At 29.6% G+C, this 13,651-nt stretch overlaps 1 protein-coding gene across 1 annotated transcript; it reads left to right on the plus strand.

Annotated features, from left to right (window-relative positions):
* The first annotated feature begins 525 nt into the window (after positions 1-525).
* On the plus strand, positions 526-5,873 carry LOC118033238 (ADP-ribosylation factor 1). Its single transcript, XM_073406102.1, has 8 exons — positions 526-996; positions 1,128-1,166; positions 1,494-1,556; positions 2,084-2,102; positions 2,692-2,803; positions 4,416-4,463; positions 4,734-4,864; positions 5,520-5,873. Exons 1-8 carry the CDS (start codon positions 894-896, stop codon positions 5,551-5,553), a joined length of 549 nt encoding a protein of 182 aa, XP_073262203.1. The 5' UTR covers positions 526-893; the 3' UTR covers positions 5,554-5,873.
* Positions 5,874-13,651: the final 7,778 nt, after the last annotated feature.

Below are 13,651 nucleotides of genomic sequence, written 5' to 3' on the forward strand. Positions count from 1 at the left end.
TCATATAAACAGAGTCATTTCAATTTGAATGGATAAAAATATATTTTTTTGCTTCTTATTATGTTATGTTTACGCTTGCTATTGATTCTTCATTTTAATTTTATATCAAGTTTTACTTATTTGGGTTTATTTATTCCTTTTTAACATGATGCCTGCGTCAATTAAAGATTTTCAGTGAAAGATGTCGTAGATTTGATGATTTCAACTGGTTTTATGTTGTTTTATTTTTAAAAATTTTATTATTTAATATTAAATTTATCAAAAAATATCTAAATTATTTTATACTCGTTAAATCTATTATTAAAATATTTATATATCAAATATATTAAAATATAAATTAATTATATAATTAATAACATAATTATATTATATAAAAATTAATTTAATATAAAATATATTAAAATATAATTAACTCTTCTAAATAATTTTTTAACCCACACACGCATATAACACAAAATTAAAAAAATAATTTTATCAATTTAACTCTTTAAAGTAACTTCTACATCGCAAGGGAGATGCTTGTTCTCACTCTCGCAAGTCTTAAATTTTATTCCTTCTTTCTTTCACTGTCCCGATATTCTTCTTCTACCTTATTCTCCCCGATGACTTCTTAAATTTATATTTCTGCCTCGTTAATCTTAAATATCTTTAACAAGCAGACCCTTCTGTCCTCTCCTCTCCTTTTCACCTCAGGCACGTTTCCCTTACTTATCATATACACAGAAATGAAAATATAATTCCATTTTGACATTGCTTTTTTTTTTTTTTTTTGCTGATTGCAGAGAGGAAAAGGACTCTGCTTTGCAGATCTAATTCAACTTCTACGATCTGTTCATCAACTGATGCTCTGAAAGAATCTCCATTATACTATCTCCCACTTAGCTATAAAGAAGATGGGAATTTTGTTTTCCAAAATGTTCTCTTCAGTATTTGGCAACAAAGAGGCTCGGATCCTTGTTCTTGGTCTTGATAATGCTGGAAAAACTACAATCCTCTGTATGTTGTTCTTTTTTCTGATTCTAAGTGATACCCTTTTGTTTGTTTTTTTTTCTTAGTGATTTTGAGTGATGGGTATTTGTTGAATTTTGATAATTTTTTGTGTGTTCTGATTTTGGTTTTTGATGCAGATCGGCTTCAGATGGGCGAAGTTGTATCCACCATTCCAAGTAGGTGTCTTTTCGTAGTTATTTTCATCGGAATTTGATGTTTGTTTGTTTGGTTACTGAGAGTATGAATCCAAAATTGACATTATTGAATCTGGATATCTGATGAGATGCGATTTGTTGTTTTTGGTTTGCATAAGATTCCAATTGCATTGCCTTTTTCAGTTCCTTCGAGTGTTTTTCCTCCAATGGATCAGTTAATGAATGACCCTTGATATGGGAATTGCATTTTTAGTTTTAATTTTCTGTCATTGTTTTGCTGTAATGGGGTCGAGTAATTTGTTACTCTGTTCAGAATTCATAACTGAAGCGTTTGTTTTCCTAATGCAGCAATTGGATTTAATGTGGAAACAGTTCAGTACAACAATATCAAATTTCAAGTATGGGATCTTGGTAAGCCTATTAATTTCGCTTGATCTGTAAACCAGCATTACTTTTTATGTTCATTGCAATCATAACCTGTATACTGATTGGAATATGTGAACCTTTGCTGATTACTGATTGCTCAGTGTTAGAAAAATTTGAAGTTTATTATAGCTTTTGCTCTTTCTATTACCAACAAATGAAAGTAGATTATAGGCTTTGCTGTGTTTTATATAAAATTTATTTATTTGTTTTTTGGTTGATGAGACAATGGAACTTTTACTGTATACATGCCAATGTCCCATTATCATTTGAGTCGGATATTTTACTGACATACCCCATCTTCCACCAGTTATATGAGAAGGTCAAGTGTTCCCGCACCATCTAATTATTGTTTTCCACCATCCAGTTCATTATTCCCCACATTTGTTATTTTTCCACCGGTTATTCAGAAGCAAATGTGGAGTTACACATTAATCTGTTTTCTAAGTCTTGCTTGATCAAAACTTTCATGTTAATTTCTTGCCCTAATGACATTTATAATGATTATGATACAGGTGGGCAGACAAGCATCAGGTAACTTCTTGCCTTTTCCTTCTCCTTTTTAACACAAATAAATCTGCTTTATATTTGCAGCAAACTATAACATGAATTGCATTTTGATATACACTATTCAGTTTTGTTTAATGAATAGCAATTTCGGAATCATAAGCTTATGATACTTGATGTTATTCATTATATTCTTTATAGAACTTGCAACTGGTTATGGACACAATTTCCCCCCCCACAAATAATAACCAAAAAGTTGTAATGAATTATAGCTTCATTAAAATATTCTCTCAAATTTGTTTTTATTACTATAAAAATTTATGTCATCAAGTATATAAGAACCACTGGCATTTTTCTAATACCATTCAAACGGTTGATTTTTTCTATTCCAATAGGTTAGGCACTTTCTCAAGAGGAAAATTTTGAGTGATGGCTAGTTGTGCATAATTCCATGTGTAAAAGATTGAGAGTGGTATTGTAATGTAATTTTATGATTATTGATTATTATTTCTGCCATGTTTTCCACACAAATTGTACATAATTTATTTTGATTGATTGAGATAATAGGTTGTTTGATGAATTTCGCAAGCTCACTGGCTGCTTATGTTTGTAACAGACCATATTGGAGATGTTATTTTCCCAACACACAGGCCATTATTTATGTTGTCGATTCAAGTGACGTTGATAGGCTTGTGATAGCTAAAGATGAGTTTCATGCAATCCTGGAGGTACTGTTATCCCCATTTTATGTTCACATTAGTAGTTGACAAAGTTGGTGTTATTGGTACCCCCTATTATCAAACCCATGGCCACTGGTGAGGCTATGTGAAAGCTAGGGGTGTTAGCTGACACCCCTGATTTCAAAAAACATTTCGCGAGATTTAGGCAAAAGCATAGCAATCTAAGATTTTTAGGGGGATATTACTTACTTGACCCTCTTTAAATTTTGTAAAAAACTTAACCAAATAAGATCGTTTTAATAGTTTTGTATCGAAAGTCAAACAAGACCATTAAAAATATTCACGAAATGTATGAGCATTTTCCTTGGTTTCCTTTACTATCAAGTATTAAAATTGCATTAAAAAAGAAGTTGATTTCTGTAATTTTCAATTCAAACGTAATAATTTTCCTCTAAAAAAATAATAAATTAGAATTTCAATGCCCTAACAGATTCACATCTTTCATTTAAAGAAGGTAAATATGGTTTCTTATGCTATTTGAAAAAGAAAAAAAATTTCCTTTTCTTAATTTAGTAAGTGTCCTGTCTTATATTTTTTGGTGGTTTGCAAAATTGTTAAATTATAGTGGAACAAGCTATGAATGAATTAAAAGACTTTCTAATTTTTCTCTTCTAGGAGCTCAAAGTTTCCGTGCTCTTAATCTCTATTAGCGGTACAAGGTCTAATTCTAGTGATAATTTTTTTAATATTTTTTGTATTTATTTAAGATTAAATAAATATTACTATTAAATTTTTTGTTAATAAATAAACTGTATTTTAATTTGATGTTGATTTTGAACTTGAATAATTCTATTGTTACTATTATTTATTTTAGGTGTCATAACAAAGTAATTTTTCAACGAATGATGGTTATCAATTGACCTAGCTGGAAAAAAAAATCTAGCTTCGCTGCTGTCCATGGCATTCATGATGTAAAAGATTATGAAGCCTTAGGGGACCAAAAAGGGCCTGGCCTGAAGTGATAAATAATGATTTGTTATCACAGTAGCTTTTAAAAAATCAGCCTGCTTTGAATTTAAATGTGGAAGCATATTCATGCAGCTGCCCTTAACTAGTTTAGCATCGTGGTGTACTTGAGATGTCTTCAGGGCTATAAAGACTGAAGCGGTGTGAATTTGAAATCTTTTTTACTTAGTTTTATGATTTCTTATATGGGTTAGGCTGGGGTGGTTTGATTTTCTTTTATTTGTTTTTTATAATTTTTCTAGACATTTCTATATCACTGGGATTTGGGATTGAATGTAGGCTAAGATTGCAGGAGGCCTGCCTCCAAAGAAGTTCGTAATTTTATATTTTTCAGAATAAAAAGGAGACTCTGAAACAATTGGCTTTCAATCTATAATGTGGAAAAATCATAATGGAAAAAGACTCGTGATCTTGTTTTTGCATACACTTTTCCTTATGAGGAACAAAATTTCTCAAACCTATTTTCTATCTTCTAACTAGAAGCTCTGGGATTCCATCACTTTTTTTTTTTTATGAAAAGAAAATTCCACACTATGTGGATCCTTAGTGTTCTTGCATATGTGCGTGTATGAAACCCCTTTTCGTTGCCACTCAACTTAGAGTGCCAAGCTTACATATTTGATTGTTTTGGCAGGAGGAAGAGTTAAGAGGTGCTATTGTGCTTATTTTTGCGAACAAGCAGGTTACTGTTGTTTCCTAGTTATTTCTTTTTTTAACATACACATGGAAGAAAACAGGCTTGAAATCTAATCATACATGCAAACTCAAATGAAAAGGCTTCATTGGATGTGAAAACAAAAGAATCTACTATCTTTTTATGATGTGGTCCTGGAGTGATGCTCTCTTCATAGGCTTAATATATCTACATGCATTTCACATTTAAATATTTATATCAGATTGGAATTTGGATCTCCCACTGTTTTTATTTTTGTCAATCATTTGGTTTATATAGGATCTTCCTGGTGCACTTGATGATGCGGCAGTGACTGAGGCTTTGGAGTTGCACAAGATCAAGAATCGACAATGGGCAATTTTTAAAACGTCTGCCATTAAAGGAGAAGGTCTTTTTGAAGGTTTGGACTGGTAAGTTAAGTTTACAATGAAGTAGAATGAGTTTCTAGCAACAGTTTTGAACTTCTGAATAGTTATCCCATACGTCTCTTGTACTTCCTTGGGAAACCATTCCCTTTGACTCACCTTACTCTCAGAAAACCAGTCTCTAAGATCTATGGTATCCGATACCAAGGTAGGCTTTCTCAAAATAAATGATTTTAAGCTTCACCACTTAAGAGCCCAGATTCCACTTTACCAAATGGAACTCTTATCCTCCGAACACCCCATAGGAACCTACTTGAGGGCAAATATTTTGTTGGAGCATTGAAAGCAATAGAAGTCTGCTATTTAATCGTCATGTTCAATGCTCAAATATAATTCTTCAATGGGAAATCTATATCCATCACCGTCTAGAAAATTGTTTCAAAAAAGAAAATCACTTACTAGCAAAACAATACCCTGGAGACTCAAAGCTCCAGCAATAAATGTGAGAAGGAAAGAGCAACGATAAATTTTATAATTATCCATATGCCTCAGCAGGAATTTTGGTATATATAAAATTTACAAACTGATGTTGTACCTGGTTCTATACATGAAGATATTAAATTCTGCCTTCACAGCATCATTTTCTTCTGTTATTTTTTTTTTCCCTAAAAACCTAATGCAGAGTCACATGTTATTGCAGGTTGAGTAATACATTGAAGTCTGGGGGTGGCTAACTCTTTTGGAGAAGAATGGGAAGCTTGTGATTGTTTCTCCGAGCCAGAATTTATAAAGATGACCATGGTTAGCTGGTATGGCTGGTAATAGAAATTCATTTGTGGTCGCGATGATGTCATTTGACCTTCACTGATTTTTCTAACTGATATACTTGTAAAAATTTTGTCAAAGAAGAACCACTTAGCTCTTTTGCTGTTATGTTACTTTCCATTTCTTTGCCATTGTTCGCTTTCCCACCATGCACTGCATTGTTTGAAAATGATAGCGATGTCTTGATTTTATGAATTCTATATTCTATACTAGTCACTCTTCCAAACCCTTCTTGTTGTCAGCTTGTTGTGGCCTCTCTTGTAACTGGAACCAACTTTCTAGGTTTAAACTCTTCCAAACCCTTCTTGTTGTCAGCTTGTTGTGGCCTCTCTTGTAACTGGAACCAACTTTCTAGGTTTAAGTTTCACAGTACCATGACTTTGTCCTGGTATAATTTATCTTTGCGGGTAGACAGTTGTTCAGTTTTTGGAACCACCAAAATAATTCTAACTAAACTATTACAAATAAAATAAATTTCTAAAATGATCGAGAACACTAGGTCAAACCTAAGGGAATTTTTTTTTAATCTTCCTAAAGTATACTAAGTATACTTAAATAAGAAAGAATGGGGGATTTAAATGAAAAATTCAAGAAACAATAATTCTAAAAATAATAAATTGATATGTTGTTAAATTAGTTCAAGTTTTCATACATTTATCCTTATAAATCTGATGATTATCGAAGTATAATAAATATTTTTTTGAATCAAACAAATAAATTTGATGTTTTTTTAAAGCTGAGAAAAATCGATGAAATTACAAGTACATTAATTAGAAAAAGCTTTCTAATCAATTTTTTTACCATCAAGCGAATGTAATATTAAAAGTAATTTTCATTAACTCAGTAGTAGTTTTAGGAATAAAATATGTGTATTTATTCTAAGCAAATGTTCAAAAGCTTGATAATTTTAACTTAGTTTATGTTTTTCTATAAATCAATATGAGAGTTGCAACAATCAAATTAATTATTTTGCTTCTTACACTAATCCCTAATAATAATTACGAATTGAAAGAAACTAGAAAACTTAAATATCATATCAATATAATTCAATAAGCTTGAATAACAATCAATAACATAATTCTGAATAAGAAAAAATAAATACTTGAATTTGAAAAAATTACAATGATAACGTTGCTTCTAACAACGTGGTAATGGAGATGGTGTGTATCCTTTTTGAATTGAATTCAGGGGTTTAGTTCATAATTATTGGAAAATTAACAAAAGCAGAGATGAAAGGAATGATTATCAAACCCTATTCCAGCTGTGTTTTGCTCTCTTTATCTTCCCTTTTTACTACCGAAATCCTCAAGATTCTTAGGCTAATTAGGAGTCTTCATGATGCTAAATTCAATCCCTTCTTCATCTGATTTTTAAGAATGGATAAATCTCTTATAATTTGTGTTGAAAACTGATTTTGTTGCTGTCATAATTCTATTGTAATACTAATTTTGTTGCAATTTAGACTTTGATTCTGACTTGGTTTCTTGCACTATCCGACCATCACAGCTATATTATTTCATTCATGACATGTTAAAGGATTGATTTGCACCTTATCGGGTCCTAAAGCCAATTGTTCTTATGTTAAACTCTCAGCTGTATTGGGATGCTTAGCATTGTTAGTTTCTGTATCAGATCAGAAGATCCATTTCGACCAACCAGAATGTGTTCTGATTCTATTATTCCAAAACAATTTTATCTGACTTGGAGTCCTTCATGCAAGTTGTAGTCTTGGATGTGTAGATGAATTTGAATTTTTGAATTGCCTGATTTCAATATCAGAAGCTCAAGATAATCTCATTTGAATATCTAGTGTGAAAATAGAAAATCTTGCTGCAAGAAGAATTTTGGTTCAAGTCTGCAGGTCTGATTCGATATCCAAATGAGATCAGAATTTTGCCTATAATACATTTATGAAAAGCTTGACATGTGTACTTCAACTTAGATTAAGATCACATTCTCATTCTAAAACTTTAAATTGACAAAAAAAACTGTCATAAAAAGCTATGTTTAAAATGTAAAATACATAATTTTTTATTTTTTAGCGATTAATTCACGAAATCTCTTCTGCATGTCAAACTCTTAAAAATAACTTCTAATAAACTCAAATAAGTTTGAAATACCTTAAAAAGTATAGTGTGTGTGTATTGCACCTATCAATAGTCACTAATATAAAATCTAGTGCCAAAATATGATTTGTTAGCACCAATTAGTTCTTGGCTCCAAGTACTTTTGCTGCACCCTTTTATGTTGCTTTTTATTTGTGATGGTTTATTTGTGCCAAAAATCCATTTTCTTATTTGTGTGTTTTTTTTTTGTTATAACAAAAATATGGCATTTTTTTTTACCAACATGATTTTTTTGAATAGAAACAAAGGATAATAAAATATAAATGCTTATAAAGTCTTCCAATGATTTGAATTAAAGAGAAAAAAAGTATCTCTATCAGAACTCTATTACATTATCCATGTATTTCTTTTCTATTTTGATTTTTTTTTTTTTATCAAAAACATTGTTTTCTTACATAAAAACATATCATAACTTTAAAAGCAAGCTTTAATAAAAAAAAATCATTACTATATAATTTTAAAGTGATTGTATGAAATAATAAAAGAATAAATAATCTATTATTTGTTAATAAAATCTATGATCCTAATTGATGCGAGCTCCAAAACCGAAGCGAAAATAAATGAAAAAGGGGTTGTAAACCGAGCCCAATAAAGCTAAGAAATCAGTTGCAAACCAAGCCTTATGTCAAAGAAAAAGGGCTACAAACAGAGCCCAATGTCAAAGAAAAAAGGCTCATATCCGAACCCAATTGATGGAGATAATGAGCTCACAACGAGCCCAAATCTAGCTAAATATGGTTCCAAACTTAAGTCCACAGATCCTCTCATTTTCGTGTTTCAAAAAATTCTCCGTTTTGTTGACACGTCACTCTTCACCATCATCCATCATGTAGAGGGCGTTTCTCTACGCGGCTGCGGCTGCGTTTTATTTAAAACGCAGTCTGCAGCCGTTTGGTAATTAAAAAAATCAGTTTAGTGTATATGGGGCCCACTCAATTTTTGCGTTTGAAACGCTGAAAAGGAAAAGCAACGAAAACCTGCTTTGTGTGCACTGTAGCGGATAAAAAGTAACGAACAGTGCAAAGTACTGCACTGTTCACCAGTGAATTGCACTGTTCATGTGAACAGTGCAATTCACTTGCACTGTTCGCAGGTTTTTTTTTTTTTTTTTTTAAGTTAAAGAGTGTTAATTGTATTAATTTTTTTTAAAAAAACTAGTTTAAAGAATTAAATTCATTCGCGATGTGAACAATATTTTTTTCTCGAAAAACTAGTATAGAGTGAATTAAATTCACTCGCACAGTAATATTAATTTTATATCTGATAATATTTTATCTAAATTTATTACACGCTCAAAAAATTATGAAAAATGTTGTTCTTATCGGATGAATTTTGTACGTAATGGAATTATAAATAGTTTAATGGAATAATAAAAAATATTTTATATAAAATATTATTTTTTTCATTATGTAATAGGAGTAATTAATTTTACAATATTTAAATTTAAAACCATTAATATTAATATATTTTTCAAAAAATTATTTTATAACCTCAATTTCAAAAGCATTCTTAACCAAACACATTAAACTTTTTTTTCTTCAATCTCAACTTCAACCACAGTTTTAATATGCCAAACAGTGCAACCAGCTCTTGATTGTAAAACCAAGATTGTAAAAATCCTTTCTCCTATATAGGAGACTGCCAAACCACCAGCCAATCCCTTCAAGATTTTTTTTAAAACTATATATATATATATATATATATTATATATATATATATATATATATATATATATATATATATATAATTTTGTATAATGTGAATTCTATTAATATTTTTAGAATCGTAGTGGTGAATCTAATGAAAAAAAAAAAAAAAAAAACAAGGCTGGCAGACAATAGTTTTGATAGTGGAAGTGAATTAGTAGATCGCTAGTCAATTCAATTTGAATAGTTTATTTTATGGTATATAGAATTTTACTAGTTATATGGTATCAGATAAAAAAAAAACTTAATGAAAAAAATACACAATTGTTGTCAATGTGTTTTCTGACAAAAAAAAAAAAAAATTCATGATTGTAAATTTAAAATTTAAAGTGTATACTTAATAAAATTATCCTGATTTCAATGCACCAACAAATATCAACATTACCCTTGCAATTTTTTTTTCCAGGTTAAACTAAAAAAATTGCTTTTTTTTTTTTGTTGTTGTTCTATGTCATTCATTTGATAAAATCAAAAGCAATTAACACAAAAAAATTTTAAAAATCTTGGAAACTTTAAAATAAAGATAAAAAGGAATATGTGTAATTAAAATCTTTTTACCTAATTAAATTGTGTGGGTCAACCTAAAAGGCCTTTTCATCTCCTTGCATAGTTTAAATTTCAAAATTAAATTGCATTTAATGATCCAATCAATTTGATGAGTCAAACTTTAACTTGGTTGACCTGATCAAAATTAGATTTAACTAACAAAATTATAAACACCATTGTTTTAATTTCTTGTAATAAATATTAACATGATAAAGTTCTAGGTGGACCTGAGTATTTAGGTGGGGCCCACCTAACTAGATTGATCAGGCCAAAACTTTGTTAACTTTTTTATTAAAATAAATAAAATGACATTGACCTAACATTTTTTTTTTATGATATTAATAACATTATTTTTTAGAATCTATTTTTTGTTTAGTCAAGATTTAAATAAAAACTTAACACAAAACAAAAAGGTCTAAAAAGACTAAAATGAAAATAAAATAAACTCTTGGTCTAAAAAGTTTGATCCCCAAACAAAAAGAACCAAAAAGAAACTTTGACAAAACCCCAAGAAACAATTTAGCAAAAAGTAAGAGGGACCAATTTTCTCTTTTTTATTTGCCTCCTTCAATTTTAATCCTCTAACTTTTAATTGCGAGAAAATAATAAAATCAAATAAATTTCTTCAAAATTAATAATCAATTCAATAACGAGATGTTTTGTTAAGACTATAATAGTCTTATAGAAAAAAAAAATTACAAAGACTAATTTCAAATAAGCATAATATTTAAGGATTAAATAAAAAATTAAAATAAGAAAATTTGAAGGATAAAAAAAAAACATAGCACTACTCCGGTAAACAATGAGGAGAGCTACAGTAGAACACCAAATCTTTTTGGCTGTTTTTTAATTTTATTTATTATGGTGTACACATAAGAAAACACAAGACTAACCTGTACTCAACCCAAATAAAAAAGAATATAATAATAATAATAATAATAATAATAATAATAATAATAATAATAATAATAATAATAATAATAATGGTCTCTTTGGTATCAGCAAACTAAAATGCAGTGGAGGCAGTTCTGAGTTTGCTATGCTGTTGTAGAAAGGGGGAAGAACTTCACAATGCAGGAAGGGATTTATTCGGCGACTTCAACTTCAGAGAGCAGGAAGGGACTAGGTCACAGATGCTTCTGATCATGAATTTTTACTTTTATTCACAACTTTTCAAATCATAGATTTTTTTTTCCGACCTTTTTTCTACTTCGGCCTGTCTGATTTTCCATTCTCTCTAATTTTTGCTCTTCCGTGGGATCGGAAACCTGAAAACTATTCCTCCGAGCTACTCCCATTTTAAGTGCCTGCCGGAGATGCCTCGTGCCAGGGAGGAGGGTAATCTTGCTGTAGCTAATCAAGAAATCTGCACCACAATTACCCTCATGAAGGTGGTAACAAGAGGGCCCAAGGATCGTCTTCACTCTATCAATCAATGTGCTGCAGTGAAGGCAATCAATGCGCAAATATGTAATCATGCACTGAAATTAGCAAGAACTGGAAAATAATAATAATTATGGTGATCCTTCTAAATTTTGTAACAAATAGGACATGGAGTTTTTTGTAACAAATATGTAATCATGCACTGAAATTAGCATGGATATGTTTTGGGTATAGGTTCATAGAGTAATTTTGTAACAATTAGGGAATGGAGATTTTTTTATAATTAATATGGATGTTTAGATTAGTTTATATGTATTTTAATTAATTTTATAAATTTTAAAATTAATAATTATATAAATTTTTAATAAGCTTTGAATGGATAATGTATAGAAAGTAAAACTTTGAAGGATGTGTAGATATTGATTTTATGGATGGCCGTTGTCTTTTTTTGCCGAAAGCAAACATGGTACTTTAATTAATTAGGACAGCAATACATTTGTAATTAACTAAAAATTAAGGGCAACAAGACAAAGCTACCCTTCTCAACAGTCGCTCCTGTGCCATCACCTAGTCCTTTTCGACATTTCGCCCTCTGAGCCACGGCCAAATTGTGTCCAACTGTATCCATGGAAGAACCATTTGGTTTTTTCATGTGAATATTTGAATTAGTTTATATATATTTTGATTAATTTTATAAATTTTAAAATTAATAATTATATAAATTTTTAATAATTTTAAAAATTTTTGAACTTGTAATTATTGAAAAATAAATTTAATATCTAAATAATTGAGCTCCCTTTTAATGTTAGAACCATTTATTTATTTATTATATAAAAGAGTTGGCATCTTCAATAGTAAAAACTATTTGAAAGAGCAAAATTATTAATATAGTATTTTAAACCGTGTAATTTAGTTTTTTTTAATATAATATCTTAATAATTTTCTAAAAAAAAGTGTTTTAACAAGTCATTTTATATAGAAATAAAACTAAAAAATAATAATTTGTGAGGTAAAAATATAGACCAAAACAAATATAATAAGATAATGATTGTTATAATAATTATGATGTTAGTGATAATAATAAAAGTACCAGGTAATTATATCAATAGTGAACAAAATTTAATTTCAATGTTTAAGGAGTAAATAATGATATTTTATTAGTTATTTCATTAGCTAACTTTGAAGAAAGAGACAGACATTAAGAAAAAGAAAAATAAAAATAAAATTCACACTAAAAATGATAGGAATATTTTCACTTAAAATTTTTCTTCGAGTTGTATCTATTCTTTAATTTTTTTTTTTATGGGGATAGGGTGTCATTACCGGTTTTTATTCTAAAAAATCGAACCAAATCAAAACTGGTCGATTTGAACAGGTTTTGATTTTTTTTAAAAAAATTCAATTTTGTTATTTTCATTGAATACCATAAGATTTATATGATGTGTTAAGAATTGAATGTTTTAGACAAAAAAACAACTATCATTTTCTTTAGGTTATGATTTTTTTTCTTGAATAATATTGTTTGGAAAATATTTACAATGAAGTTGATATTTTAAAAATAAAATCGTTGAATTAATTTATTTGTTTTGAAACCTAAAAACTAAGTTATAACCATGCCCAAGGACTAAAAAACAGTTTTCTCATTTTTCATTATTTATCAATTATCGAAAAACATTTTCCTTGTAAAAAACATATTTAAAAGATGATTGGTTATAAAAAGAAGCAGTTTTCCTGTATTGTCCACTATCCTCTAGCTTAAATCCTATAAATAGATATAAAAGCCTAACAAGCTTCATGCATCCCCAAAAAAACGCCACAAGGTTTGCCAACCCATCTATATGCGACACCTGGCATCCTGGCTGTGACTTTCTACATATCCGTGCCTCTTTTTTTTTTTTTTTAATCATTCATGGTCATGGCTGCAAGGGCAATCTTGTCCACCTCCACTTTTCAGCTACACGTGTTTAAATCGAAGCTCACGCATCGCATGACGTTGTAGTTGCCCTCCCTTTTCTGTTTGTTTTGGTTTCTGCACTCCTCGCTCAGACACGGGTCACCCACGTCGTCATACGCTTCTGTATAGTTATTACAATCTAGTTATTGGATTTGCGTTGACTCTGTGTCTTTTCTTTTTTAAAGTATGTCATTTTAGGCTTTCAAATTTTTATGTGTTCACTCGATCTATTTTAGACTCGATTTCATCAAGTTGGTTGTGTTTGACCAAATCATAAATTAAATTAATCGAT

The sequence above is a fragment of the Populus alba genome, chromosome 18 (assembly GCF_005239225.2).
Source record: "Populus alba chromosome 18, ASM523922v2, whole genome shotgun sequence".
Lineage (NCBI taxonomy): Eukaryota > Viridiplantae > Streptophyta > Magnoliopsida > Malpighiales > Salicaceae > Populus > Populus alba.